This window comes from Heptranchias perlo, chromosome 18, assembly GCF_035084215.1.
Source record: "Heptranchias perlo isolate sHepPer1 chromosome 18, sHepPer1.hap1, whole genome shotgun sequence".
Lineage (NCBI taxonomy): Eukaryota > Metazoa > Chordata > Chondrichthyes > Hexanchiformes > Hexanchidae > Heptranchias > Heptranchias perlo.
In genome coordinates this window covers 50,332,592-50,359,619 of record NC_090342.1, presented here as the reverse complement: position 1 = coordinate 50,359,619, position 27,028 = coordinate 50,332,592, and the positions used below count along the sequence as shown (strand labels likewise).

The 27,028-nt window shown below is 45.5% G+C and overlaps 1 protein-coding gene across 1 annotated transcript in view; it reads left to right on the top strand.

Moving 5' to 3' along the window:
* Positions 1–2,309: 2,309 nt before the first annotated feature.
* Positions 2,310–27,028, top strand: part of tmtc1 (transmembrane O-mannosyltransferase targeting cadherins 1) — a 152,663-nt gene continuing 127,944 nt past the window's right edge. The window contains exons 1-2 of the mRNA XM_067999888.1: positions 2,310–2,762; positions 19,163–19,340. Coding sequence (XP_067855989.1) covers positions 2,470–2,762; positions 19,163–19,340 — 471 coding nt within the window. The 5' untranslated portion in view covers positions 2,310–2,469. The remainder of the gene's footprint in view (positions 2,763–19,162; positions 19,341–27,028) is intronic.

Genomic DNA, 27,028 nt, shown 5'->3' with positions numbered 1-27,028 from the left:
AGAAGAAAAATCATACACGAGTTCATGTTACAGAAGTACATTTCTTTTGCTCATTTACAGGGTGGCTCATTGTCAACTTTGTAGTGAAAGAACTAATGACTTGCATTTATATAGTGTCTTTCATAATCTCAGGACGTCCCAACGCACTTTACAGCCAATGATGTACTTTTGAGGTGTAGTCCCTGTAATGTAGGAAACACAGCAGCCAATTTGTGCACAGCAAGGTCCCACAAATAGCAATGAAATAAATGACCAGACCATTACATGGAATTACATAGAATGTACAGCACAGAAACAGGCCATTCGGTCCAACTGGTTCATGCTAGTGTTTATGCTCCACACGAGCCTCCTCCCACCCTTCTTCATCTAACCCCATCAGCAAAACCTTCTATTCCTTTCTCCCTCGTGTGCATCTAGCTTCCCTTATAAGCAGACCATCGGTTTTAGGTGTTGGTTGAGGGTTAAATGTTGGCCAGGACACTGGGAGAACTCCCCTGTTCTTCCTGGAAATAGTGCCATGGGATCTTTTACACCCACCTGAAAGGGTAGACGGGGCCTCGGATAACGTCTCATCCGAAAGACAGTGCAGCACTCCCTCAGTGGGATGAATCAGGGTTACTACTGGAAGTGCTTTGCCCATAGACCATTAAAACTTTGCTCTCTGTGGCCATACTGATGTATAGATGTAGGAAAAATCCCATTCCTTTTCGTGGGAGACGTTTGTACTGCAAAAAGGACTGAGTATATTACTCCAAACTAGGCAGACTTGCTCCTGTAGAGCTAGTGGATCTCAGTCCTGTCAGGAATCAGCATCCTTATTGCAACTCTGAATTTTCCATCATCATCACCACAGTTAGAGACTAGTTAGCAAGTTGACATGACCAAAACACACAAAGTTATCAGTGGATAGTGGAAAATAAACTGCCTTGTAATCCTGTGCACATCACCCATTCTCGTCTGCACTGCTTGTAACTGATGCAGTCTGGATACAACTGGATGGTTTCTTTTCAATAATCAGTGTATCCCTATTGTTTATTCTGTGTCACTAGTGACGCACGCTGTTGTTGAAACTCTGGCTGAGAGAACAAGTATTGACCAGCATCTGGCTTGGCTGCAGTGATGGGGGGGGGGAGGGGGGTTGGTACAATGCAATGGCTGTGGTTGTCCACCAGAGGGCTCTATCATGACTGACACTGATAACTTCCTCCTTCCCCTGGCTCAGGAGAGATTATCTGGTCATTTATCTCATTGCTGTTTGTGGGATCTTGCTGTGTGCAAATTGGCTGCCACGTTTCTTACATTACAACAGCGACTATACTTCAAAAGTACTTCATTGGCTGTAAAATGCTTTGTGATGTCCTGAGGTTGTGAAAAGTGCAATATAAATGCAAGTCTTTTTACTTTTTAGTGAAATGGTTATGTTACTGGACTACTAATCCATAGGCCTAGACTAATAATGCAGGAATGTGAGTTCAAATCGCACCATGACAGTTTGAGAATTCAAATTCAGTTTATAAAAATCTGGAAATAAAAAGATGGTATCAGTAAAAGTGACCATGAAGCTGTCAGATTATCATAAAATCCCAACTGGTTCACTAATGTCGTTTAGGGAAGGAAACTTGCCGTCCTTACACAGTCCGGCCGAAATGTGACTCCAGTCCCACCCCAACGTGGTTGACTCAAGCCTAGCAAGCCACTTGGGATGGCCAATAAATGACACCCACATCCCTGTTCCATGTGCCCCCTCTGGCTGTGTGCCCAGTGCACCCTCCCTCCTTCCTTCTCCCTGTTCCCAGTGCCCCCTCCCTCCTTCCTTCTCCCTGTGCCCAGTGCACCCTCCCTCCTTCTCCCTGTTCCCAGTGCCCCCTCTGGCTGTGTGCCCAGTGCCCCCTCCCTCCTTCCTTCTCCCTGTTCCCAGTGCCTCCTCTCCCTGTGTTCCCAGTGCCACCCTCTGGCTGTGTTCCCTGTGCCCCCTCTCCCTGTGTTCCCAGTGCCACCCTCTGGCTGTGTTCCCTGTGTTCCCAGTGCCCCCTCTCCCTGTGTTCCCAGTGCCGCCCTCTGGCTGTGTTCCCTGTGTTCCCAGTGCCGCCCTCTGGCTGTGTTCCCTGTGCCTCCTCTGGCTGTGTTCCCTGTGTTCCCAGTGCCGCCCTCTGGCTGTGTTCCCTGTGTTCCCAGTGCCGCCCTCTGGCTGTGTTCCCTGTGCCTCCTCTGGCTGTGTTCCCTGTGTTCCCAGTGCCGCCCTCTCCCTGTGTTCCCAGTGCCGCGGCATGAGTCGCTGCTCCTCTGGCCCCGTCTCTCTGCTCGGTGGGTTACGGTAACCTGTGCCGAGCTTGGCCCCGCCCGGAACGCCTGCGTTGGTGGGCGGCCACCGTTCTCCGGCTGGCCGGCGAGTCGCAGTGTGGACCGGCTGCCTCTCTCCCTCTCTCTCTCTCTCCCTCGGGCTGCCAAGGATGCGATACCCGGCGAGACATGAGAGTGCGAGCGGAGGACAGGGAGCCCCCGGCCGGGGCTGCGAGCGCTCGCCCCTCGCCGCCTCCCCTTAGCCTGTATCACGGGCTGTGCGCGGCTCTTTGCACCGCCGCTTACTGCAACGGGCTGACCGGAGAGCTGGTGCACGACGACGTGTGGGCGATCGTCAATAACCCGGACCTGCGAGCCTCCGCCCCGCTCCCGGGCATCTTCCACAACGACTTCTGGGGCAAGAGCATGAGGGACAACAGCAGCCACAAGTCCTACCGACCCCTCTGTATCCTCACCTTCAAGTAAGTGTCTCTTTCTCTCCCCCCCCCTAGTCGATTGCTTAGTGTTGCCTCTCACTCTTTCTCTCCCCCTACTCTATCACTTGGGATTGTCCTGTAGTCTCCAATAACTTGCATTTATGTAAACAATTTTACAACACCAAGTTATAGTCCAGCAATTTTATTTTAAATTCACAAGCTTTCGGAGGCTTCCCCCTTCGTCAGGTGAACGATGTGAAAGGGAGACGAAGGGGGAAGCCTCCGAAAGCTTGTGAATTTAAAATAAAATTGCTGGACTATAACTTGGTGTTGTAAAATTGTTTACAATTGTCAACCCCAGTCCATCACCGGCATCTCCACATCATGACTTGCATTTATGTAGCACATTTAACGTAAAAAACATCCCATGGCATTTCACAGGAGCATAATCACTCAAAATTTGACACTGAGCCACATTAGCAGCTATTAGGGCAGATGATCAAAAACTGGGTCAAAGAGGTAGGTTTTAAGGAGGGTATTAAAGGAGAGAGAGAGAGGCAGAGAAGGAATTCCAGAGCTTAGGATCTGGACAGTGGAAGGCAATGGTGGGGCGATGAAAATCGGGGATGCGCAAGAGGCCAGAGTTGGAGGAACGCAGAGATCTGGGAGGGTTGTCGGGCTGGAGGAGGTTACAGAGACGTGGAGGGATTCGAACACAAGGATGAGAACTTTAAATTTGAGGCGTTGCTGGACCAGGAGCTAACGTAGGTCAATGAGCACAGGAATTAAAGATTACTCACCTGGACACTGGCTGCAACCAACACCTGGGAGAAAAGTCAGAGTTATTAAAAAAAAAGTGTTAAATTTTTTCTTGAATGCTTTTGTTTATTAGTTCTAAAAATATTTGAGATGTGGGGGAAAAAAAGGCTGTGTGACTGGTAAGGGTGGTTGGAGGTCTTTTGATGATACAACCAGACTTGGCAATCCTCGACTCCTTCTATCACTGAGCAGACCCTCAGAAGCTGAGCTGGGACTCAAGGGTCAGAACAGAAGAGCAAACAGTTTAAAACATTTATTGGAGAGTAAGTGAAGTTTTTTCTCTCCCCCCCCCCCCCCCCCCCCGAGTTTTATTTGTTTTAAATTTTAAAAAACACAACAGATTCAAAGTCAAATTCATGTTTTTTTTGCAATATTTCATACAGTGTAACTAGATTTAAATTAAAATCATTATTTCTTAAGCCCCCAATGGGTTTTAAAAAAAAAATCTCTCCAGTTTGCCACAATGGTTTATTGTTGCCAAGTGTGAATATTGTGGTTTTTTAAATCGTGCCTCCCTGTTCTTTTACGAGTGAGGGATTATTTTGGAGAATCCTCCACTTGCTTATATAGAGAGCAGGCTTCCCTTGCGGTGCTTGGAAGGGAGCTGAAGAAATGTAACATGTTAAGCAGCAATCGGACAGTTTGATTATATTAATCGTCTTGTTAATTATTTTCTAACTGCTTAATGGCAGCTGTGTAAGTCTAGGTTGGCAGTTAAAAGCAGATGTTTTAACCCATGCTGGTAGGAATTAGTTTGCCGTACAATTGTTTAGGTGTTTATATAAATGTGTACATATATTCTAGTAAATCTCCAGTGAATTGTCTTAGAAAAATACATTTGTTAATGCTGCAAATCGTATGTCAGTTAGAATATTCCCTAGTGTCTCTAGTAAGTGAGACCCTTAGAATTCTCAGTGGGCCAGCTGTTAAAGGCAGTGTGAGCTGGATAACAGTTCGGGGAGCGACAACAAGCCTTGCCAATCCTAACGAGGGGTCACTTCGGCCAAGGTTTCCACCCCCTGTGTGGGCCACAACATCATTTGAGCGCACAGTCAGGCTTGGCTGTGAGGCATCACACGGTTGAATACCCCACAGACACTCACTCTCCTGGCCCACATTTGAAGAGTAAAAATAGCCACTTCTGTATAAGGCACCTGAGAGCGTTTGGTGCCTGTGGAACTGCACACCAAGATCAGTCAATGCATAATGCATTTTAAATAGAGGAGGAAGGGAGGGAAAAAGATTGTCAAATGGGGAAATTGTGGGGACATTCTGCCTTTATATCATGGGGCTGGTCCTGCCTTTATAACGTGGGGCTGGTCCTGCCTTTATAACGTGGGGCTGGCTCTGGCCAGAAACAAAGCACGATACATTTCTCCTGGCCAGGCAGTTTTTTGCCTGATATGCTGAGTGTAACTGTGACTATTTTCTGCACTGTACACGTTCACGAGAATGTTTGATGCAGAGCGTGTGACCGTAATGGAATGTCGCAACATTTGTAAAGCTGGTGGTTGAAGCAATATTTGTGCTTCTGAGGGACAAAGTAATTTTGGTTGCAATTACAATTTTTATTTTTTTATTTTATTATCAATGTAAAGCACTCAAGTCTGAAACTCTGAGCTCTTGATCTTTGAGTATCAAATATAGGGAATGCTTCAGCCAGCATACAGCACAAGATGAAAAGAAAAAAAACTATAAACATCGGAAGTCTGAAATTAAAGACCCTGTGTTAGAAATGTATGGCACCTAAAGATAGAAAATAGATTGTTTAAATCATCAGATTTTAAACTGCAGCCACTTCCCTTATATTTTACATAGTCATCGGAACTCCTCAGAGATTACTGTCTTATAATTACCCCTGAGTGTTCCTTATTCTCTGTAATTAATGGTCAGATATCCAGTATTTTGTATCATGTACTTCTAAAGATATGACATTCCTGCAGTTGATTTTGGGTGGCACAGTAAATTGGTGATGCTGTCCACACCAGGTGATGGGAAGTGGACCTGTACCTGCCACGCCCAGGTATTGGTAAATTGCCCATACTGTTGAGGGGAGAGCAGTCTTAGCAGAGACTAAGTGCATCCCTACAGAACAGGGGGAAATAATAAGTGGATAGAGGGAGGGAAAGTCACTCGGCTTCTCAGGAGTGACACAGTGAAAGTGTGTCAGTATTGCTTAAAGGGTTAAATTATGAGGCCAGGCTGCATAAACATGGTTTGTATTCACTTGTTTAGAAGATTGGGGGGTGATCTAATCGAGGCCTTCAAAATTATAAAATGATTTGATAGGGTAGATACAGAGAAGCTATTTCCTCTGGTGGGGGTATCAAGAACAAGGAGGCACAATCTTAAAATTGGAGCTAGGCTGTGCAGGAATGAAATCAGGAAGCACTTCTTCATCGAAAGAGTAGTAAAAATCTGGAACTCTCTCCCTCAATTGGCTGTGGATGCTGGGTCAACTGAAACTTTCAAGACTGAGATCAATAGTTGGGTAAGAGTATCAAGAGATATGGAGCAATGGTGGGTAAATGGAGTTGAGGTACAGATCTGCCGTGATCTAATTGAATGGCGGAACAGGCTCGAGGGGCTGAATGGCCTACTCTTCCTATGTTCCTATTATTGGCTTGGGGTTGATATGAGCCTCGGCAAAATCGAATACGTAGTAATATGGAGAGAGAAAACAGGGGCAGAGAATCTTCCTGTCTTGGATATAAAGCACCACAGCAAACTTCAAACAGATTGCTTTTCCACACAACATCAAAGAAGATTCCTAATACAGTACAGATGATGGTGATGGATCTGACGGGGGTGAGGGGGGGGAATAGGAATAGAAAATGAGTTCAGGGATCCTGTGAGTGTGCTCCAGCCTGTTTCTCTCTGTCCTAATTGGTGCTGTGCATACACATCAGGTATAGAGGGGTATGATGGTGTTTCAGAAACCAATGAGGTAGCTCATGTAATCAGCAGGGAACTATACCGAGTCAGTACCAGGAATATTACTGCATATTGTGGAGTCCATCAGTTACATGATTGTAATGATCTAGAAAAGAGAAGGCTCAGGGGATGACCTAATAGAGGTCTTTTAAAATTAGAAGGGGTTTGATAGGGTAGTTGTAGATGTTTCTTTCCACTTGTGGGGGAATCCAAAACTAGAGGGCCATAAATATAAGATAGTCACTAATAAATCCAATAAGGAATTCAGGAGAAACTTCTTTACCCAGAAAGTGGTTAGAATGTGGAATTTGCTACCACAAGGAATAGTTGAGGTGAATAGCATTAATGCATTTAAGGGGAAGCTAGATAAGAACATGAGGGAGAAAGGAATAGAAGGATATGCTGATCAGGTTAGATGACGTACACACCACGGTGAAATAGTCTGCTGTCCAGGCTCACACATGAAGAATGGCTACTTAAATTGGACTTACAACGAAATTACCAGATTTTTAAAAATCTTATAGCACAGAAGGAAGCTATTCGGCCCACCTTGCCTGTACCTGCTCTTTGAAAGAGTTATCCAATTAGTGCCACTCCCCATCGCCCCCCCCATGCTCTTTCCCCATAGCCCTGCAATTTTTTTCTTTTCAAGTATATGTCCAATTTGTGGGCTAGCACCAGAACAATTACCAATGAAAGTTGCTGGATTGTAATAAAAACCCAACTGGTTCTTCAGGGAAGGGAACCTGTCTGGCCTACATGTGACTCCAGTTCCCAGTATGTGGTTGACTCTTAATGCCCTCAAGGCAACTAGGGACGGGCAATAAATACTGCCTTGTCAATGTTGCCTACATCCCAAGAACAAATGAAACAAAATAGCCTGGGAGGGAACTACCCTTTTTCAGAGGTTGTGCTTTTGGTGTCTTACTATCGCTGTGTTGCCCACAATCTGTCACATTCTGGTGTGTAAATGCTGCGATTCTCAGAGGATGTTTTTCACACATGAAATTGTGAATTACAAGCGTTAAAAAAAAAAAAAAAATTCTTCGAGGATGGAAGATGAGGCACAAGTGTTGGCAAGACTGATGTCACATTAAAAATAGTTTGTTTTCAAAAAATATTTAACAAACAATGGATATAACAGTGCCCTATTAAAGCAGAAATCTTTTTAAGGGACAGCAAGTCTATTTAATCACCCTGTTCCTATGGTCAACTGTTTGGAACATTGCAGAGCGGTCAAGGGTGGACCCTGGTCACAGTCACAGAGGCTGCCATTTGTGCCTTGGGGTGGGGCCATTTCAGTGCTGAGAAGGGTGGAAACCCGATTGGAGGGATTCAGACCCGGAGTTGTGGGAGAAGTGGGTACGGATCTGGGAGGTGACAACATGTTGAAGGACCTTGGAGAGGAAAGGGCGGTTAGAGATGGGATAGTAATTAGTGAGGATGGAGGGCTCAAGTGTAGCTTTTTTTCTGAGGAGGGGGGATGAAAGGGAGGAGGGCAGTGCCTGGAAAGAGGGAACCATTTACCATATTGGCTAAAATGGTGGGGCTAGTTGGTGTGAATAGAAGAATGAAGGGTTGGCTTATTTGAGGAAGGGATGGTAACAGCAGTTTTGAAAGAGGGAGAAAGCGAGATGGTGCCTGCAGGGAGGGGACCATTAACAAAGCCAGCTCGCGTTGGGAGGTTTTAATGAACACAGTGCCGATGTTCATCTTCACTTAAAATCCCTGGTGGACAACAATTCAGCACAGCAAGTCTGATGTCTAATTAAATGTCACATTGTGCCGAGGAAGATAACAGAAGTCTGAAGTTTGTCATTACTGAAATTAGCTTCAGAACACCACTTGTCTGCACAACTTGTCCCATCTGTAGTTAATTTGAATAAACAGTAATTAGTCAAATTAGAGAAGGATGGTTTGCATTATAGGTTTAGCTGGAGGTTTTGGTGCCTAAGAACCTATTTGTATTACAGAAGTGGTTCTGTAATCGTGCAGATTCCCATTGTTGCCGACTAGTCCTGCTTATACTGCAGTAGGTGGGGGGAGAAGGAAGGGGGAAGGGATAAGAAAGCTTTGGTTAAAGGGAAAATTGATTTTTAAAACTTCATTCTCTGGACGTGAGCTTCACTGGCAAGGCCGGCATTTATTGCCCGTCCCTAATTGCTCTTGAGAAGGTGGTGGTGAGCCGTCGCCTTGAACCGCTGCTGTCCGTGTGGTGAAGGTGCTCCCACAATGCTGTTAGGTAGGGTGTTCCAGGATCTTGACCCAGCGACGACGAAGGAATGATGGAGATATCTGTCCAAGTCAGGATGGTGTGTGACTTGGAGGTGATGGTGTTCCCATGCATCTGCTGCCTTTGTCCTTCTAGGAGGTGAAGGTTGCAGGTTTGGGAGGTGCTGTCGAAGAAGCCTAGGCAAGTTGCTGCAGTACACACTGCGGTCATGGTACGCCGGTGGTGAAGGGAGTGGATGTTTAAGGTGGTGAATAGGCTGCCGATCGAGCGGACTGCTTTGTCCTTTCTAGTGAGTACAAAGTAATATAAACAATATTGGGGCAGGCTCATATAGGCAGCAATGGTGAAAGTGCACTGCTGGGGCCTGTACAGGCAGCCAAGGGAAGCCTATGTGTGGCCACATTTGGCACAACGACCATGTGGTGCACAGGGGTTGCTTCTCTTGGAAATCTCGCCGACAGATGACCTGCTGCCAGGCTTCACTCAATACAGCTTTCTAACCATCTCTGGGATGTGGGTTGAAGCTGTTAACTTTATTTTGGTGCCTTGCCCGAACAGAACTTGATGTCAAAAAGTATAATCTTGGGAGGTATTGGTGGCGTTAGCTATTGGCAGTGTAAACGTGGAAGTGGACTCAAAGCTTGCAGATGTTCCTGGAAGCATGTACCCGATGAAGAATAAGAGGGGACTAAGGTTAGAGTCCTGAAGCAAACCAGAGAATACCATGCAAGTGCAGGTGAAGGAACCGTTTGAGGAGCTGTGGTTGTGTTGGGCCAGATGTGGAATCGCACAGTGGTGCCATGGAGACGGGCTGTGGAGGAACGGTCGAAGACAGGAGAAGGGACAGTGAACCAGGATGCCAGTTGCACTGGATTTGGGTGACTTTGACCAGGGTGTGTTAGTGATGTAGGCCTGTCAGAAGGTAGACTGCGGGAATTGGAACAGGAAGTGATGAAAGAGGTGAGTGTGTAGTTTTAATGTACATTGGACAGAAACTTTGGTAAAACCATCCTTTTTGAACCCTGCTAACGTCTGTATGTCTCTAACCCCAGTCTCTCTGGCTTGACTGCTCTGGCTAACCCAGGTGCTGTGCAACATCTATGCTCAGTCTGACCTTATTCCACATTCGATGGCTCACCAAGACTATACTCTCACACTTCCGGAGCATTTATAGCTTGCCTGTACCATTCCTCCTTTGCTGCTGAAACCCTAATCCTCATCTTCTTCACCCCAAGGACTAACTTGTCAAATGTTCCTCTCACTGACCTCCCCTCCTCCAGACGTCACAATCTTCAGTTAACTCTGTGGCCCGACACAAATTTTCACCTTTTGTCCTTGCCAGTCACCAGTGTGTCAACTTCAAGATCATCATCATCTCTTTCAAATCCTTCTTTGGTATTCCTCAGGTAGCTGAGTGAGCTTCAGTCTGCACCCTCTGTTCCCCCAGCTCTGGATTTACTACTCATCCCTTGTTCCACCATCGGTCAGCCATTCAGTCACTACGCCCTGGCTCTTTGAAACTCTATTCCTCTCAAAACCTATCTCCGACCTTGTTTCCGGTTCTCCTCTTGTTTAAGATGATTAAAAGATTTGATAGGGTAGATAGAGAGTAACTGTTTCCTCTGGTGGGGGAGTCCAGAACACGGGGGCACAGCCTTAAAGTTAGAGCTAGATCGTTCAGGGGTGAAGGGTAGTGGAAATCTGGAACTCTATCCCCCAAAAAGCTGTTGAGGCTAGGGGTCAGTTGAACTTTTCCAAATTGAGATAGATAGATTTTCGTTAGGTAAGGGTTTGAAGGGATATGGAGTTGAGACACTGATCAGCCATGATCTAATTGAATGGCGGAACAGGCTCGAGGGGCTGAATAACCTTCTCCTATGTTCTTCCCTCCCATTGTCCTTTCATGTGATTTGCTCGGTGTGATCTTCTTCCCTTTGTAAACCACCCTGTGACATCCCTTTACATGATGGATGCGGTCACTTTCAGTGTCTGTGCTATGTATCCGTGGAGACCGTGTGCACACACTGTCGTCTCCAGTAATCTCTCCTTCATCCGCTTCCCTCCTCACAAGTTTTGATGAACCTTTGGATTGGTTTTCTGTCTAGTTCTTTAAACTACCGCGATGTCTATCATTCAGTTATTCCTTCGATTAAATTGAGCAGTGATAGTGGTCTGCAGCACCGACAAATAAATGTTCAGCTCCAGGTTTGGAGCCTGTCAGGAGATTGAGCAAAGATGGCTGCTGCTATTGATGTGATTGGTTTTCAATGAGTTTTTAAAAAAAACTGCACATGAGATGAGTGTAATGGAAAGCAGATTATCTGTCTGGGTTGTAATTAGTTGGAGGAAAATGGTTTATAACGTCTAAACCCTAATCTCTGGAAATCCTTCCCTAAATCTCTCCTCCTCTCCACCACTCTTCCCTCCTTTAAGACGTTCCTTAAAACCTGCCTGTTTGACCAAGCTTTTGGTCTCCTGTCCTAAAGTCATCTCCAGTGGCTCGGTGTCAAATTTTATCTGATAATCGCTCCTGTTGAAGCACCTTGGGATGTTTTACTACGTTAAAAGTGCTAAAAGTTGTTGTTGGTAAACTTCACTGTCACTGGGTCAAAATCCTAGAACTCCCTACCTAACAGCAATTTGGGAGTAACTTCACCACACGGACTGCAATGGTTCAAGAATAAGGCCCACCACCACCTTCTCAATGGCGACTAGGGGTGGGCTATAAATGCTGGCCTTGCCAATGATGTTGGGGAGGGGAGGGGTTGCTCTGACTGCTTGCTTCTCTTCCGTGTCATGTCTGCGCCCGAGTGGCTTGGGAGAGGGATCACGGGATGCCCGCCGGCATGCTTGAAGCCTACCACTGCCGGTGGGCACCGCAGGGTGTTAACCACACGCAGCGAACTGGATTATGATCTTATCCACATATCAGTTTGGGTGGACCATTTGAGTATTAGCACATTAGTGGTGACCTCCTAGTGGGTACATGTAGTGATGTTTATCTCTTGGTGGCACTGCGTGAAGCCCAGTGTCACTCTACTGGTCTACTCCAAAATAGGCTTGAGACCTGCGCAAGTCCAATCCTTCAGTCTCTGTTTACCTCTGTATGTACACATCTATAATTGAGATTAATAATTTGATATCTCACTATTCTGCTCCTGACTTCTCTCCATTCCCTCCGCCTCCCTCCCTCTGAGGGCACTGACTCCTTGCTGGGGTAAGGTGGTACAGGCTCGAGTTACCTTCCAATACTTTGACCAACTGTCCTTCCTTCACGTGGGAGTCCAGATACAGAGTTTCACCAGGTTACAGCCAAACTCTCTCCTCCCTTGACTTTGGTGCATGCTTACTTCTACCAGGAGGCTGCTGCACTGCAGTCAGGAGCAGGAACCCTGACAGACTTCTTGGTTTCCCTTCATTACAATTCCTGAAGTGCTCCCGAAGGCCTCCCCAATTGAGATAAGCTACCTCATCACAGATTGTGAATCCTGGGACCTTCCTGGTTTGTAAAGTTGAGCTGTTAGGTAAGGGTATCAAGGGATATGGAACCAAGATGGGTATATGGAGTTGAGGTACAGATTAGCCATGATCTAATTAAATGAAGGAGCAGGCTCGAGGGGCTGAATGGCTGACTCCTGTTCCTATGTTGCTGTGATCCAGTCTTTCCTAGCTGAGTTGTCAAGGAAGTGTCTCTCACCTGGTTAGGTATGAGTTGGAAAAGGCAGGGTTCAGGTTTCAGATAAATCTGACTGGTGATTGCTTTAAAACAGATGTGACAACTGAGAATATTCAAAGAGGAAGCCTCGAACTTGGCCAAAGTCAATAGCACCACACAATGGAACATTCTAACCCCCAAAAAAGTCAGTTCACACCATTGCTGCCCATCCTGAGGGTAAGCGGCTGCTAATGCTTGTCCAGCTATGCACGCCTCGTATTGTACTGGTGCTAGTGGGCTTCTAGAACGGACCAGCTTAAGTTAGAACTGAGCTGGGTTCAGTGTCATGCACCTATGTGCCAGCAATTGAGCCTGATTTTTCAATGAAGCTTTAGTTGCATCCTCCTCTATTAGATACAGGACAGGCTTTTGAATTATGTGGAGCAGTGCTAGGTGTTCGGAAGGGCCTAACCAAGGTAAAGGTACATATTTCAGATTGCGATAGATGAAAGGTTTACAGACAGTAAGGAAGCTCCATGTAGGGTTTCAGTCCACACAGACGATTGCAGGCTCTTTTCACAACCTCGTTCAGATGACACCTCAGCTCATTTTGCTGGTAAAAGTCAACCTGGGTAACTGCAGCTCCCCATCGTCATGAACAGTGATGAAAGATTGGGCCCAAGGGTCAGTTGATTTGGTAAGTTTCATTTATATTTGTTCTTGAGGTGTGGGTGATGCTGACAAGGCAGCATTTACTGCCCATCCCTAGTTGTCCTGAGGGCATTAAGAGCCAACCACATTGTGTGTGGCTAGAGTCACGTGTAGGCCAGACCAGGTAGGGGTGGCAGGTTCCCTTCCATGAAGGATATTAGTGACCCAGTCGGGTTTTTGCAACAATCCGACAACTTTCATTGTTGATTTTTTTTTTCTGGTACAAATGACCAGATTTGTTGAACTCAGTTTTACGTCTTTCTATGGTGGGATTTGAACTCATGATTCCTGGAGGGGTGAGGTGGAGGGCAGCTGCTTCTTGTATTTGATAAAAAACAGAAGCGCTCACTGAGAGGAACGGAATTGATCTAGGGCAGTCAGGAACTTTATAGCAAACAGGCTAAGAGTGCCATCTGTGTGCGCACACATTCGGTTTTGGAATGACGCCAGTTGCTGCGGCGACTCAGAGAACCAGGGGAACAGCAAAATCCCTGGATGGTCGCTGGACACGTTTGCTCCCGTGTGCAGCAAATGGCCTCAGGCGGTCTCCTGAATCAGATGGGAGTTCTGATTGCCCGTCTGAGGTTTCTGCATCGCGCTCTGGATTGCCATCAATTCCAAGTGCGTGCAGCTAAACACAGCTGATGCATTTGCACAGATTCAAAAAGCAGAATGGATGGATATTTGTTGACATCAGGGAACCAGATTTTATTTATCTCGCCACGACTGACTTTGTTATTGGCCTGACATTTCCCTGTGTATCATTTGAGAAGCCTGCTTTTCTTGAAAAACATCCACATTTCAACAACTTGCATTTATATAGCGCCTTTAACGTAGTAAAATGTCCCAACGTCTTTTACAGGAGCGATTATCAGACAAAATGTGACACCGAGCCACATAAGGAGAAATTAGGACAGGTGACCAAAAGCTTGGTCAGAGAGGTAGGCTTTAAGGAGCGTCTTAAAGGGGGAGAGAGAGGTTTATGGAGGGAATTCCAGAGCTTAGGGCCTAGGCAGCTGAAGGCATGGTTGCCAACGGTGAAACGATGAAAATCGAGGATGCGCAAAAGGCAAGAATTGGAGGAACGCCGAGATCTTGGGTGCTAAACCGTTTTGCAACTTATTAGGAAGAATTCTTTTCATTAGATGATTTCCGCAAAGATAATTCCCTGTTTTTTTTCTCCCCTCCCCCGCCCACCACTTAGATTTCTAACCCGACTCCCTTGATGTTCTTCACTCTTGCTGAAGTAAGGTTTCCATTATCTCAGCAGCACGTCAGTACCTCACCCCTGTGACCTTGCTTCTAGTGCGAGTTCAGATGGTGGGCTATTCGACCGCTTGGGGCATCATGGTCTAGTATGTGCATTCTCCAGCAGCAGTCAGATGATGGCAGTTACGGCCGGCTGACGCTGGCTCGTTTCCCCTTTCCCTGGCACAAGGGCATTTGAGGGCAGTTGTAATGCTCAGCCTACCTGCCCGGGGGGGGGGGGGGCGCGATTGGGTTATTTAGACAAAGACGGGGGATGGAACCCTGATCGGGTCTGCGCTGAGCTTAACAGATACAAAACATATGAAAATGACGGGCAGCAAACGACCAGCTGGTCCATCAAGCCTGTCCCAAACTCATGATGGCTGAAGCATCGTGACTGGACACTTCCTATCCTCCCGCAGCCATGCAATCTCCTGGGGGATGGGGGGGGGGGGGAAAAATCAGAGGTAAAACCCTGGAACCCGTGGGGATTATTTAATGGCTAAGTGGAGAAGTGCCTTCAGGAGGGAGAAACATTAAGGACCAAAATGCAATGTTCAACTGGCGAGTCCAATCTCTTGCCCTCATCACCCAGACGACCCTCCACACTGGCCCTAATCCCAAACGTTTTATCGAAAGAAAATGTCAACGTGTCGAAGAACAGCAGAAAGAAAAAACACTCGGCTAATGCACGTTATCATCGCAACAAATAGCGGTGTTACACAGGGGAGCAAGGCGTGCTCGTATACACACTGTCTGAAAGAGATGAAATTTGCTTTCTCTTTTGTTGCAAGGAGCCTCTTAATTCTTATTATCTGCTGACATGTAGCACAACACCATCTGGTGCACAGACGGGGTGGGGGGGATTAGAGGTTTGGAAAATGAATTCATTTCTGACGGACTTGTACTTGTATCAGGTTCCGGCCATAAAATAAGTCAAAGATCATTGGTGTCTCCATGTGGGTCTGTTTCCTATAATGAACACTCCCGAGCAGATCAGCGAGGAGCCACACATTCCTAAACTGAGGCACTTGCTGGGCCGAATATTAAAGGCTGTTTTTTGCCAAAGGGTGCTGAGTGATGTGGGCACTTTGGTCAGTAACGCGCCAGTTTCCGTAGTTTTTATTGGAGCGTGTTCGGTGAGGGTATTGGTAACGCTACATTTGAAGATGCAGTCCAGTCTGCTGGCCAAGGGACTTTGTGTCCCTAAGAGCATGGATAGACCCCACCTCCTCTTCCCAATAAACCACTAGCATGGATAGACTACCCCTCCTCTCCCCTAATAGACCACCAGCATGGATCGATCCCACCTCCTCTCCTCAATAGACCACCAGCATGGATCGATCCCACCCCCTCTCCCCAATAGACCACCAGCATGGATAGACCACCCCTCCTCTCCCCAATAGACCACCAGCATGGATAGACCCTCCATCCTCTCCCCAATAGACCACCAGCATGGATAGACCCCCTTCCTCTCCCCTAATAGACCACCAGCATGGATAGACCCCCTTCCTCTCCCCTAATAGACCACCAGCATGGATAGACCCCCTTCCTCTCCCCTAATAGACCACCAGCATGGATAGACTCCCCTCCTCTCCCCTAAGAGTCCACCAGCCGAGTCTTTTCTTTACATGTTTATTCATTGCACGCTCTTGAATATTTTACTGCTGGAATAAGATAATTACGATGATAGAGTGATGGAATTGCTGGGAAGACTGTGGATGCTGGGACAATTGGGGATTTCAAGACAGATCAATAGATTTTTGTTGGGTAAGGGTATCAAGAGATAGGGAGAAAAGACAGGTAAATAGAGTTAGGTATAGATCAGCTATAGTCTAATTGAATGGCGGAGCAAGCTCGAGGGGCTGAATGGCCTACACCTTTTCCTGTGGAAGATAAGAATAAGAGAGGTCAGGCAGAATAAGTTCCCAGTAAGTTCTTTACCCAGAGAGTGGTTAGAATATGGAACTTGCTACCACATTGAGTAGTTGAGGCAAATAGCATAGATGAGTGCATGAGAAAGAAAGAAATAGAAGGATATGGTGATAGGGTTAGATGAAGTAGGATGGGAGGAGGCTCAAGTGTAGCATAAATACGGGTATGGACCAGTTGGGCCGAATGGCCTGTTTCTGCGATGTAAATTCTATGTAAGTGAATAACACAAATGAGTTTGAGGAGAGAGTGGAGGATGTGGGGAGAAGGCTCATAGGTGGAGCTGATCGTTGAAGAATAGGCTCGTTGGGTTTAATTTTCTGAAAAATTCTCACTAATTGCAACTGATTGTGTCCCTTAAGTTGTGTTGGTGTGAATGTAATGTAATGAATGTACCAAGTTTCATTACGTTATTATCAATAATTGCTACAAGAGCAATCTCCATAGCAACTGTTGTTATTAATAGCTGATACATAGACCACACAAATAACATGTTTTAGATTTTTTGTTTCAATTTTTCTCCCAGATTCTGATCGACACTTGAGGCTTGTATCAAAAAGAAAATGAAGACTGTTATTTATACGGTGCCCTGTTACGTCCCCAAGTAATTAACATCATAATGAATTACCTTGAGTAATAGTGACTGCTGTTATGCAGGCAAATGAGGCAGCCATTTTGTGCCCAGCAAGTTCCCACAAACAGCAATGAGATGAGTGACCAGTTAATCTGTTAATGGTATTGGTTGAGGGAGGAATGTTGGCCAGGACACTGGGACAATGCCCAACTCCTCTTCCAATAGTACCTTGTTCAGGTACATCCACCTGATCAGGCAGGCTGGGCTTCAGTTTGACATCTTGTGATGGTTGGAGGAGTGCCAGCTCGGTGACAAGGTTACCTTCAGTGCAGATCAAACCAGCAATATTATCAAAGTGTGCAGGGAGCCCATGGCACTGTTTTGAAGAGCTGGGGAGTTCTCCTTGGTGTCCTGACCAATATTTATCCCTCAACCAACATCACTAAAATAGATTATCTGGCTGTTATCTCATTGCTGTTTGTGCTAGGAGGTCCACTACTTTTTTTGATATATATTAATGACTTGGACTTGGGTGCACATGGCACAGTTTCAAAATTTGCAGATGACACAAAACTTGGAAGTGCAGTAAACAGTGAGGAGGATAGTGATAGACTTCAAGAGGACACAGACAGGCTGGTGGAATGGGCGGACACGTGACAGATGAAATTTAACACAGAGAAGTGCAAAGTGATACATTTTGGCAGGAAGAATGAGGAGAGACAATATAAACTAAATGGTACAATTCTAAAGGGGGTGCAGGAACAGAGAGATCTGGGGGTAACTGTGCACAAATATTTGAAGGTGGCAGGACAGGTGGAGAAAGCGGTTAAAAAAGCATACAGGATCCTGGGCTTTATAAATAGACGCATAGAATACAAAAGCAAGGAAGTCATGATGAACCTTTATAAAACACTGGTTCGGCCACAACTGGAGTATTGTGTCGAATTCTGCGCACCGCACTTTAGGAAGGATTTGAAGGCCTGAGGGCGCAGAAAAGATTTACTAGATGGTTCCAGGGATGAGGGACTTCAGTTACGTGGATAGATTGGAGAAGCTGGGGTTGTTCTCCTTAGAGCAGAGAAGGTTAAGAGGAGATTTGATAGAAGTGTTAAAATCATGAAGGGTTTAGATAAAGTAAATAAAGAGATACTGTTCCCATTGGCGGAAGGGTCGAGAACCAGAGGACACAGATTTAAGATGATTGGCAAAAGAACCAAAGGTGACACGAGGAAAGACTTTTTAACGCAGCGAGTGGCTATGATCTGGAATGTGTTGCCTGAAAGGGTGGTGGAAGCAGATTCAATCGTGGCTTTCAAAAAGGAATTGGATAAATACTTGAAGGGAAAAAATTTGCAGGGCTACGGGGAAAGAGCGGGGGAATGGGACTAACTGGATTGCTCTTACAAAGAGCCGGCACGGGCTCGATGGGCCACATGGCCTCCTTCTGTGCTGTAACCATTCTATGATTCTGTGCTGTTTGTGGGATCTTGCTGTGCGCGTTTCCTACATTACTATAGTGACTACACTTCAAAAAAAGTACCTAATTGGCTGTAAAGCACTTTGGAAAGTCCTGAGCTTGTGAAATGCGCAATATAAATGCGAGTTCTTTCTTTTTCTTTGAGCGAGGCACCAGAGGGTTACTGGAGACCATGGAATCATACCTCAGCGAGGAGTCAATGCCTTCAGGGGAAAATTGGTGGGGAGAAAAGATAACTAAAAGCTGACCCACACAGTATAAACGTTCTTTGGAAAGGTTCAGAATCAGCTGCTGCTGGTCCAAATGATCTTATGAAACATTATAAACTTCATCCCTGCCTCTGCCCATGGTGTCATTTCTGGCTCTTCGGTGATGAATAACTGAACAGGCTGGGGCTGTTTTCTCTAGAAAGGAGAAGAGTCAGGGGTGACCTAATAGAGGTCTTTAACATTATGAAAGGGTTTGATAGAGTAGACGTAGAGAAGATGTTTCCACTTGTGGGGTAGTCCAAAACTAGGGGCCATAAATATAAGGTAGTCACTAATAAATCCAATAGGGAATTCAGGAGAAAATTCTTTATCCAGAGAGTGGTGGAAATGTGGAACTCGGCACCACAAGGAATGGTTGAGGCGATATCATAGATGCATTCAAGGGGAAGCTAGGTAAGTATATGAGGGAGAAAGGAATAGAAGGATATACTGATAGGGTGAGATGAAGTAAGGTGGGAGGAGGCTCGTGTGGAGCATAATCACCGGCATAGACGCATTGGGCCAAATGGTCAGTTCCCGTGCTGTACAAATCCATGCAAATTCTAGGTCATAATTACATGTATTTCATTTCCTTTGCATGCATTGTCTTCCAGGTTGAATATCCTGCTGGGTGGCATGACTCCCTTGTACTTCCACGCGGTCAATGTGTGCCTGCACTGCGCTGTGACGTCACTGTTGCTCTACACGTGTGACAAGGCTGTGTTCCGGGACAGGCGCCTTGCATTCTCAGCTGCTCTTCTCTTTGCCGTGCACCCTGTCCACACAGAAGCTGTAAGTAGCTGTCTGAACCTTTGGGAGTAACATCGTAATGTGGGTTTAGTACAAACATTCTGCTTATTGCTGTCTTATAGGTCCATAAAAGTTTACGGCACAGAAGGGTCATTCCTGTGCCAGCTCCTCCTGTGCTAGAGCAATCCAAAGCTAATCATAGAAAGTTACAGCACAGAAGGAGGCCATTTGGCCCATCGTGACCGTGCTGGCCAAAAAAGAGCTATCCCGCTTAATCCCACTTTCCAGCACTTGGTCCGTAGCCCTGTAGGTCACGGCACTTCAAGTGCACATCCAAGTACTTTTTAAATGAGTTGAAGGTTTCTGCCTCTACCACCCTCTCAGGTAGTGAGTTCCAGACCCCCACCACCCTCTGGGTGAAAAAAATTCTCCTCAGCTCACCTCTAATCCTTCTACCAATTACTTTAAATCTGTGCCCCTGGTCACTGACCCCTCTGCTAAGGGACTAGGTCCTTCCTATCCACTCTATCTAGTCCTGTCATAATTTTATACACCTCAATTAAATCTCCCCTCAGCCTCCTTTGTTCCAAAGAGAACAACCCCAGCCTATCCAATCTTTTCTCATAGCTAAAACTCCCCAGCCCTGACAACATCCTCGTAAATCTCCTTTGTACCCTCTCTAGTGCAATCACATCTTTCCTGTAATTTGGTGACCAGAACTGTATGCTGTACTCAAGCTGTGGCCTAACCAATGTTTTTTTACAGTTCTAGCATAACCTCCTGCTCTTATATTCTATGCCTCAGCTAATAAAGGAAAGTATCCCATATGCCTTCTTAACCACCTTATCTACCTGTTCTGCTACCTTCAGGGATCTGTGGACATGCACTCCAAGGTCCCTTTGATCCTTTACACTTCCCATTTATTGTGTATTCCCTTGCCTTGTTTGCTCTCCCCAAATGCATTACCTCACTCTCCTCTGGATTGAATTCCATTTGCCACTTTTCTGCCCACCTGACCAGTCCACTAATCCCACTGCCCTGCTCTCTCCCCATAGCCCTGCATTATCCTCTGCTTCAAACATTGATCCAATTTATTCAGTAGCCGCTAATAAATCCAAGAAGGAATTCAGGGAAAAATTCTCTTCTCAGAGATTGGTGAGAATGTGGAACCTGCTACCATATGGAATAGTTAAGGCGAATAGCATAGATGCATTTAAGGGGAAGCTAGATAAGTACATGAGGGAGAAAATAATAGAACGGTATGCAGATAGGGTGAGATGAAGTAAATAGTGTGGGAGGAGGCTTGTGTGGAGCATAAACACTGACATAGACTGGTTGGGCCGAATGGCCTGTTCCTGTGCTGTAAGTTCTATGTGACTCTATATAATTTTTCCTTAAAAATGCAATGGTCTCAACCAGTTCCAAATGGCAAAGCATTCTATGCTCCAATGACCCTCTACGTAAAGAAATTTCTCCTGACTCTCTTAGTTATATTTTTTTAATTGATGACCCCTCGTTCACTGACTCCTCAAGCAAAGGAAATAGTCTGTCCCTATTCACCCTATTGAAACCTTTCATAATTTAAAAAATCTCTATTAAATCTCCTCTTAGCCTTCTCTGCTCCAGTGGGAATAGTTTCAGTATCTCAAGTCTCTCCTCATAGCAAGTCTCCCAACCTCAACATCCCGATGAAACTACGCTGAACATTCTCTACGGCTTTAATGGGGTGCCCAAAACTGCACATACTACTCTAACTGTGGCCTAACTAATGCCTGTACAACTTTGTCATTTCTATCTTACTGTTGCACTATATGTCCCTATATAGAAAACCCATTGTCCTTTCTTAAATTGCTTTATCTACCTGCACTCACACTTTCAGGGAATTATGTATTTGAATCTTTAGGTCTTTCTGTTCATCCACACCCTTCAGTGTCTTTCTGTTCAGTGAATAGGCCCACTCCTTGTTCAAAATGTATTAACTCACGATTGTCCACATGAAATTGCTTCTTTCACCTGCCTGTCCATTCTGCTAAGAATATTTTTTTTAAGTTGTACTCATCAAGGTGAGGTACATTAGTGTCGGAAAATAGAGCACCATCCCATTTCAGGTCCCCAGCTTACATATCGAACATTCCCAGAACTGGTTAAATTTGGAGTGAAACCTGGCGATGTGCCTCAACCACAACCTCAAAAGAGCACCCTCTACTGTTCCAGTATGGTGCTGTGAGCCCACACCCAGTTGGAACTAGATCGAGACAGCCCAAACTTGTTTGATGTCAAGACCTTTATGGCCATAGACAGAGGAGACTCCTATTCCCTTAGCCTGGCCTGGATTGAAACACAGGACCCAGAGGTGAAAGGTCAGTGCTGACCCACAGACGGTGCCAGTGCCCTTTACGCCAGATAGTGGTAGATTCATCTTTGATCTTTGATCTTTGATCTTTGATCTTTGATCTTTGATCTTTGAAGTTGTAGGTTTCAGAATGAATTATTAACCATTAGAATTGAAGTTGCCTTTGTTTTCAGTTTTTTTAAAAAAAAGCCTCATTAAAAAATACATCTCCCACTTTTGCCGCTCACACCATCTTCTGGCTGAGTAGATGGCCCAATACCAAGTTTTAGCCTATATCATACTATAACCACACGAGGGTAGGAGAGGATATGGGCATAGGAAAATGAAGGCTAGGAAAACACCAGCTGGTTCATGGAACCTCCAATATACTGTCATGGTGTGACTCTACACACTGTCACCCCGATCCACCCATCCCCTCCCCCACCCAGCCACCACCCATGTAATCTCCTGGGAGAGGCAAAAACCAGAAGCCAATTTGGGAAAAAACTCTCAGAAATTCTTCTCTGACCCTCCAAAGGCAATCAAACAAGTCCCAGGAGACCAATGTGACCAGGAGCCACCTTCCCACTATCCGCCTACCTTCTCTTGTGAGCTGATGTTGGCCACACTCAGGAGCTTGTCCAACTCTCTCTTGAATGCTTGTGGTTGATCCACACTCACAGCCCGTGCTTGTTCCAGACTAGGTGTGACTTCTCCCTCGCTTCATCCCACCAGTGTGTAGTTCAAGTTCTCAATGTAGAAGGTGACCAATACTCATTAAAGATAACAAAATATTAACTGGTATCGAGTTTTACTGCAGATTAAGTCAAGGATGTAAAACTAGAGGACATAAATTTTAATCAGTGGAAAGTAACATTGAAGTAGCTACATTAAGAAGGATGTGTAGACCCCGAGCGATAAATGTTTGGAATAAGCTGCCAGGCAAAACCACAAGGGATGTTCCAAGTGCATTCCATGATGGGGAGGTATGATGGGCAGAATAGCCTTTTCTCTTCCTTAGGCTCGCTTGTGTTCACGATTGCTGTGGGGTTGGAAGAGGACATTACACAATAAAATGGCCAGGTTTTCCATGGTGGCCTGTTGGGAAATTGAAAATTCAGTTGACGATGAGATGCAGTTGTGAAACAACGTAAGAAAGAAAGAATGTGCATTAATATAGCGCCTTTCTCAACCAAAGCGCTTTACAGCCGATCAGGTACTTTGGAAGTGTAGCCATTCCTTTTTTTTAGGCAAACGTGGCAGCAAGTTTGTGCACAGCAAGATCCCATAAACAGTAGTGAAATTAGGTCATCTCTTTTTGGGGTGTTGGTTGATGAATAAATGTTGGTCAGAACATTGGGGAGAACTCCCCCGCTCTTCTTCGAATAGTGCTGTGGGATCTTTTATGTCTACCTGGGAGGGCAGGCGGGGCCTCGGTTTAACATCTCATCCGAAAGATGCACCTCCGACAGTGCAGCATTTCCTCAGTAACTGCACTGGATTCTCGGCCTGGATTATGTGCTCGAGTCTCTGGAGTGGGGCTTGAACCCATGACTGTCTTGATTCAGAGTTGAGCATGCTACCCACTGAGCCACGGCTGACACATGCTTATGATGAGAAACGTGCTTTAAAAAAAATCCTTGAATCCTAATGTGTAATTTAATTGCAATTCTTGTGACAAACAGATCTCCTGACCTTTTCCTTGCTTCCCCCCATCCTCCGATGTTTTGATTGAGCTTGCAGATGATTGGTCGGAATGAGTTTCGAAACCCGCAGGAATGCTGGTGTTGAATTAAATATTTGTTGTTTTGCCGGAAATACCGAGTCTCGTTTAGAAGGCAGAGATCTAAAATGTGTTTTGATGAGCTTTGAAGATTTAGGCGAACTGAGATTGGCGCCTGCAACAGTAGAGATGGAGCTCTACGAAAGAGCTGATCAAGCAAGGCCTTCAGGAGTTAAAGCCTGGAACTTCAAATTGCTTGCTGAGTGAATCGCAGTGTGAAGTTTGTGTCTGGAAAGGATTCACCTCAAGACGGCCAATATATAAAAGAAAAATAAGTCCCTGTACAAGATCCCTGGGGAGGTGTGACTGGAAGAGGCAAATAGGAAGAAATGAGCTGTGGTAGAGACCTGGAAGGACAATGAAGAAGGGAAATTTTTCACGAGTGCGTTTTCAACCTTGTTATAAAAATTGAGATCAGTGCTAGTTCTGAAATAAACTGCAGCGTACAGAGCTATTTTCCCCAGGGAGGTTATGTTCCAGCTCAGACTAGGAACAGCATGCTCCTGGCTGGATTTTGCAGTAGAATTGGCACATTAATTTATATCTCTACATAATAGCACTTTTAAAATGCCTGTCCGATTTCTTTCATACGAGCCCGAGAGGTCCTGCCATCTGCTCTTCCGCCCCTCCCCCCACCCCCACTGCCATTTTCTTTTTCTCCGTCAAACTTCTCTCCGTCACAATTCGAGCCGCCCCATGGAAAAGGTCTGCTCCACGGACAAACGGACAATCCCTGTGACCTGAAACATGACCTTGCGTGCAGTGTCATCAGGGATAAGCAGGTCGCAGTTATGCCCCTCTTTTCACTAGAAATCCACACTAAGACAAAGATCAGAAAGGCATCCTTCACAACTAAGTAAGGCTGATCACAAATAGGTTAGAACTCGTTCCCATCCGTCCCCCCCAAAGGCTGTGGATGTTAGGTCAATTAGAGCTTCCAAGATTGAGATCAATCAGATTTTTATAGGTAAGGGTATCAAGGGATAGGGAGCAAAGGCGAGAAAATGGAGTTGAGGTACAGATCAGCCATGATCTAATTGAATGGCAGAACAGGCTCGAGGGCTGAATGGCCTACTCCTGTTCCTTTGTTTCTGTTATGTTATAGAGGCCCAAGTTCTTTTGTTCTTATTACAAAGGCACAGAAGCTGCCTGACAGATTTCACCCAAACAATCTATACCTCTTCAGGCACATAGCCAAACAGCGAGAGCCTTGATTGCAGGACCCTGTCATGGGACAATCCAAAAAGGTCATGGACAAATGTATAAGTGGTTGATGGCCTAGTGATCAATCCCAATTGTTCCTAGCACCTGGGTGTACACATATGTCTGGTAGTAATCTTGTCCAGTTATCTTGTCCTGCCGGTTTTGTTGTGTATTCTCACCTTCGCCAAGTAGCCACTGTTCCTGTGTGAGTTTGGATGGAGCGTTAGCAGTCTATGGAACCCCGGAGGCTATCCCAGCTCATCCTTTCCTCACCGATCCCAGCTCATCCTTTCCTCACCGATCCCAGCTCATCCTTTCCTCACCGATCCCAGCTCATCCTTTCCTCACCGATCCCAGCTCATCCTTTCCTCGCCCGATGTCTTCACCCCGTTCACTTTTCAGGAAGAGTCACTGAGGAGTGTGAGCACCTGACTGATTTTCCTCTCTGTGCTGAGCCTAGCATTAGTGTCTCAAATGCTGTCCCAGCTGATCTACGTGAATTCAGTATAGGGTGAAGGTGAAGCCTGGTGCCTTCTGGTCCATATTGGCTTTGAATGATACTATTGGACGGTGTGTTTACCCAAACACCATCAGGAAAACTATGACCACCATTTTCAATATGAATGGCATGAAAGCACCAGCAATAAGGAGGGACCGAGCTCGTTCGCTGGGCAGCCCGGTTTTGTTGGAGCTAAATTTTGAAGTTGTGGAGCAAAATAATACACTTTTTATGTTTCACGCTCACCAAGGTGAGCGATGATAATGCTGGGGAATGGGACTCTTCCGATTTCAGCCATCAAGCATTCCCAGGTCAGGTATTAGCAAAGGCAGGTTCAGAGTAAAGCTCCTAGTAATCTGTCTCCAACAACCTGCCTCAGCTCTAACCTCAGTAGAGCACCTCCTACTGCACCAGCAGGGCAGTTGTTCTACATTTCCTACACCAGCCATCCTGCGGCCTCTCTGAGTGAGACTGCCAATTAGGGACATGCTCGCTGGGGACTGGATTGAGGCTGCACTAAGTTACTTCACAAAGGGCCCTTGCAGCCAGCAGCGAGGAGACTTTCACTGTGGGCTGGTTTTGGTCCCGGGTGCCAGAGGTGAAAGGTCAATGTCTAATCCACGGAGTCCCCCATACTGTCTTTGCTGAGGCCTCACTCAAATGGCATGTCTAATTATATCAACAAGCTTTTAATTTTTATTGAATATCATATTTTAAATTCTCCCCCCCCCAATAAAAACATGCTTAGGAGGCTCAGAGTAAAGAGAAACAAATGACGGTTTGTGATACTAAGAGTTAAATTGATTTGCTTCAGTCTTACACAAAAGCATCTACTATAACTGGTAGTATGTTGCTTTCAATGCTGAACCTAAGTAAGTTAAATTCAATTTTCTAAAAAACTGATCTGTAGTTTACTAACTTTCATCTTGTGCCTCATCATTCGGTCATTTTTATTCTGGTGCAGGTCTGGGCATTCGCTTCTTTCCAGTAGTTTAGTGCATCAGCAGTTTTACTTCTTAGTTCTGGCTCACTTTCCCAGACCGTAGACATCTGAAATCTAAATTGTTCCCAGCAAAATGCAATACCCGAGCAAGTTCAGAGATCTCCACCCAGAAAAGAACAATGCTTTTTACATTGCAGGGTCAGCGATTGTAATTGATTGATTAGTCCATTGAATAGCAGGGATCGATCAAGTTTTTACTGTAGCACTTCATGTGACTACTTTACAATGCATGAACGGAATTGAACTGGATGAAAAGACTGAGCTAAATTTATCCCGAATGCATTTTAACATCCATTTATGCGAATTATTCTGTTTCAATTTAGCATCTATTTTATGCAAATTATTTCCCATTTCAATTGAACATCGATTTATGCAAATTATTCCCCACGCATTTTAACATCCATTTTCTGCAACTTTCTTGCACGTTTTTTTGACCAGGAAAGGCGTGTGGGATAAGGAAGTGAGAAGAAATGGGGAGGCAAAAAAAACATTGAAGTGGTAAAGTTATAACTCCTTTGAGTTCTTTAATAATTGCCCCCTCTCCAGCTGTGCTTCTACTGGCGTAGTAAGGTAACGTCCAGCAAGGTATGGCACTGAGTCTTACTTTACACTTGATTTCAATCCCTAAGTCTGTGCTCATTGAGCCAGTCCTGGGGCACTACCATTAAAAAGGGAAAAGAAAAACTTGCATTTATATAGCACCTTTCACAACCTCAGGATGTCCCAAAGCGCTTTACAGCCAATAAAGTACTTTTGAAGTGTAGTCACTGTTGTAATTTAGGAAACACGGCAGCCAATTTGTGCATAACAAGATCCCACAAACAGCAGTGAGCTAAATAACCAAATAATCTGATTAAGTGATATTGCCTGAGGGTTAAATATTGGCCAGGATTCTGGGCAGAACTCCCCT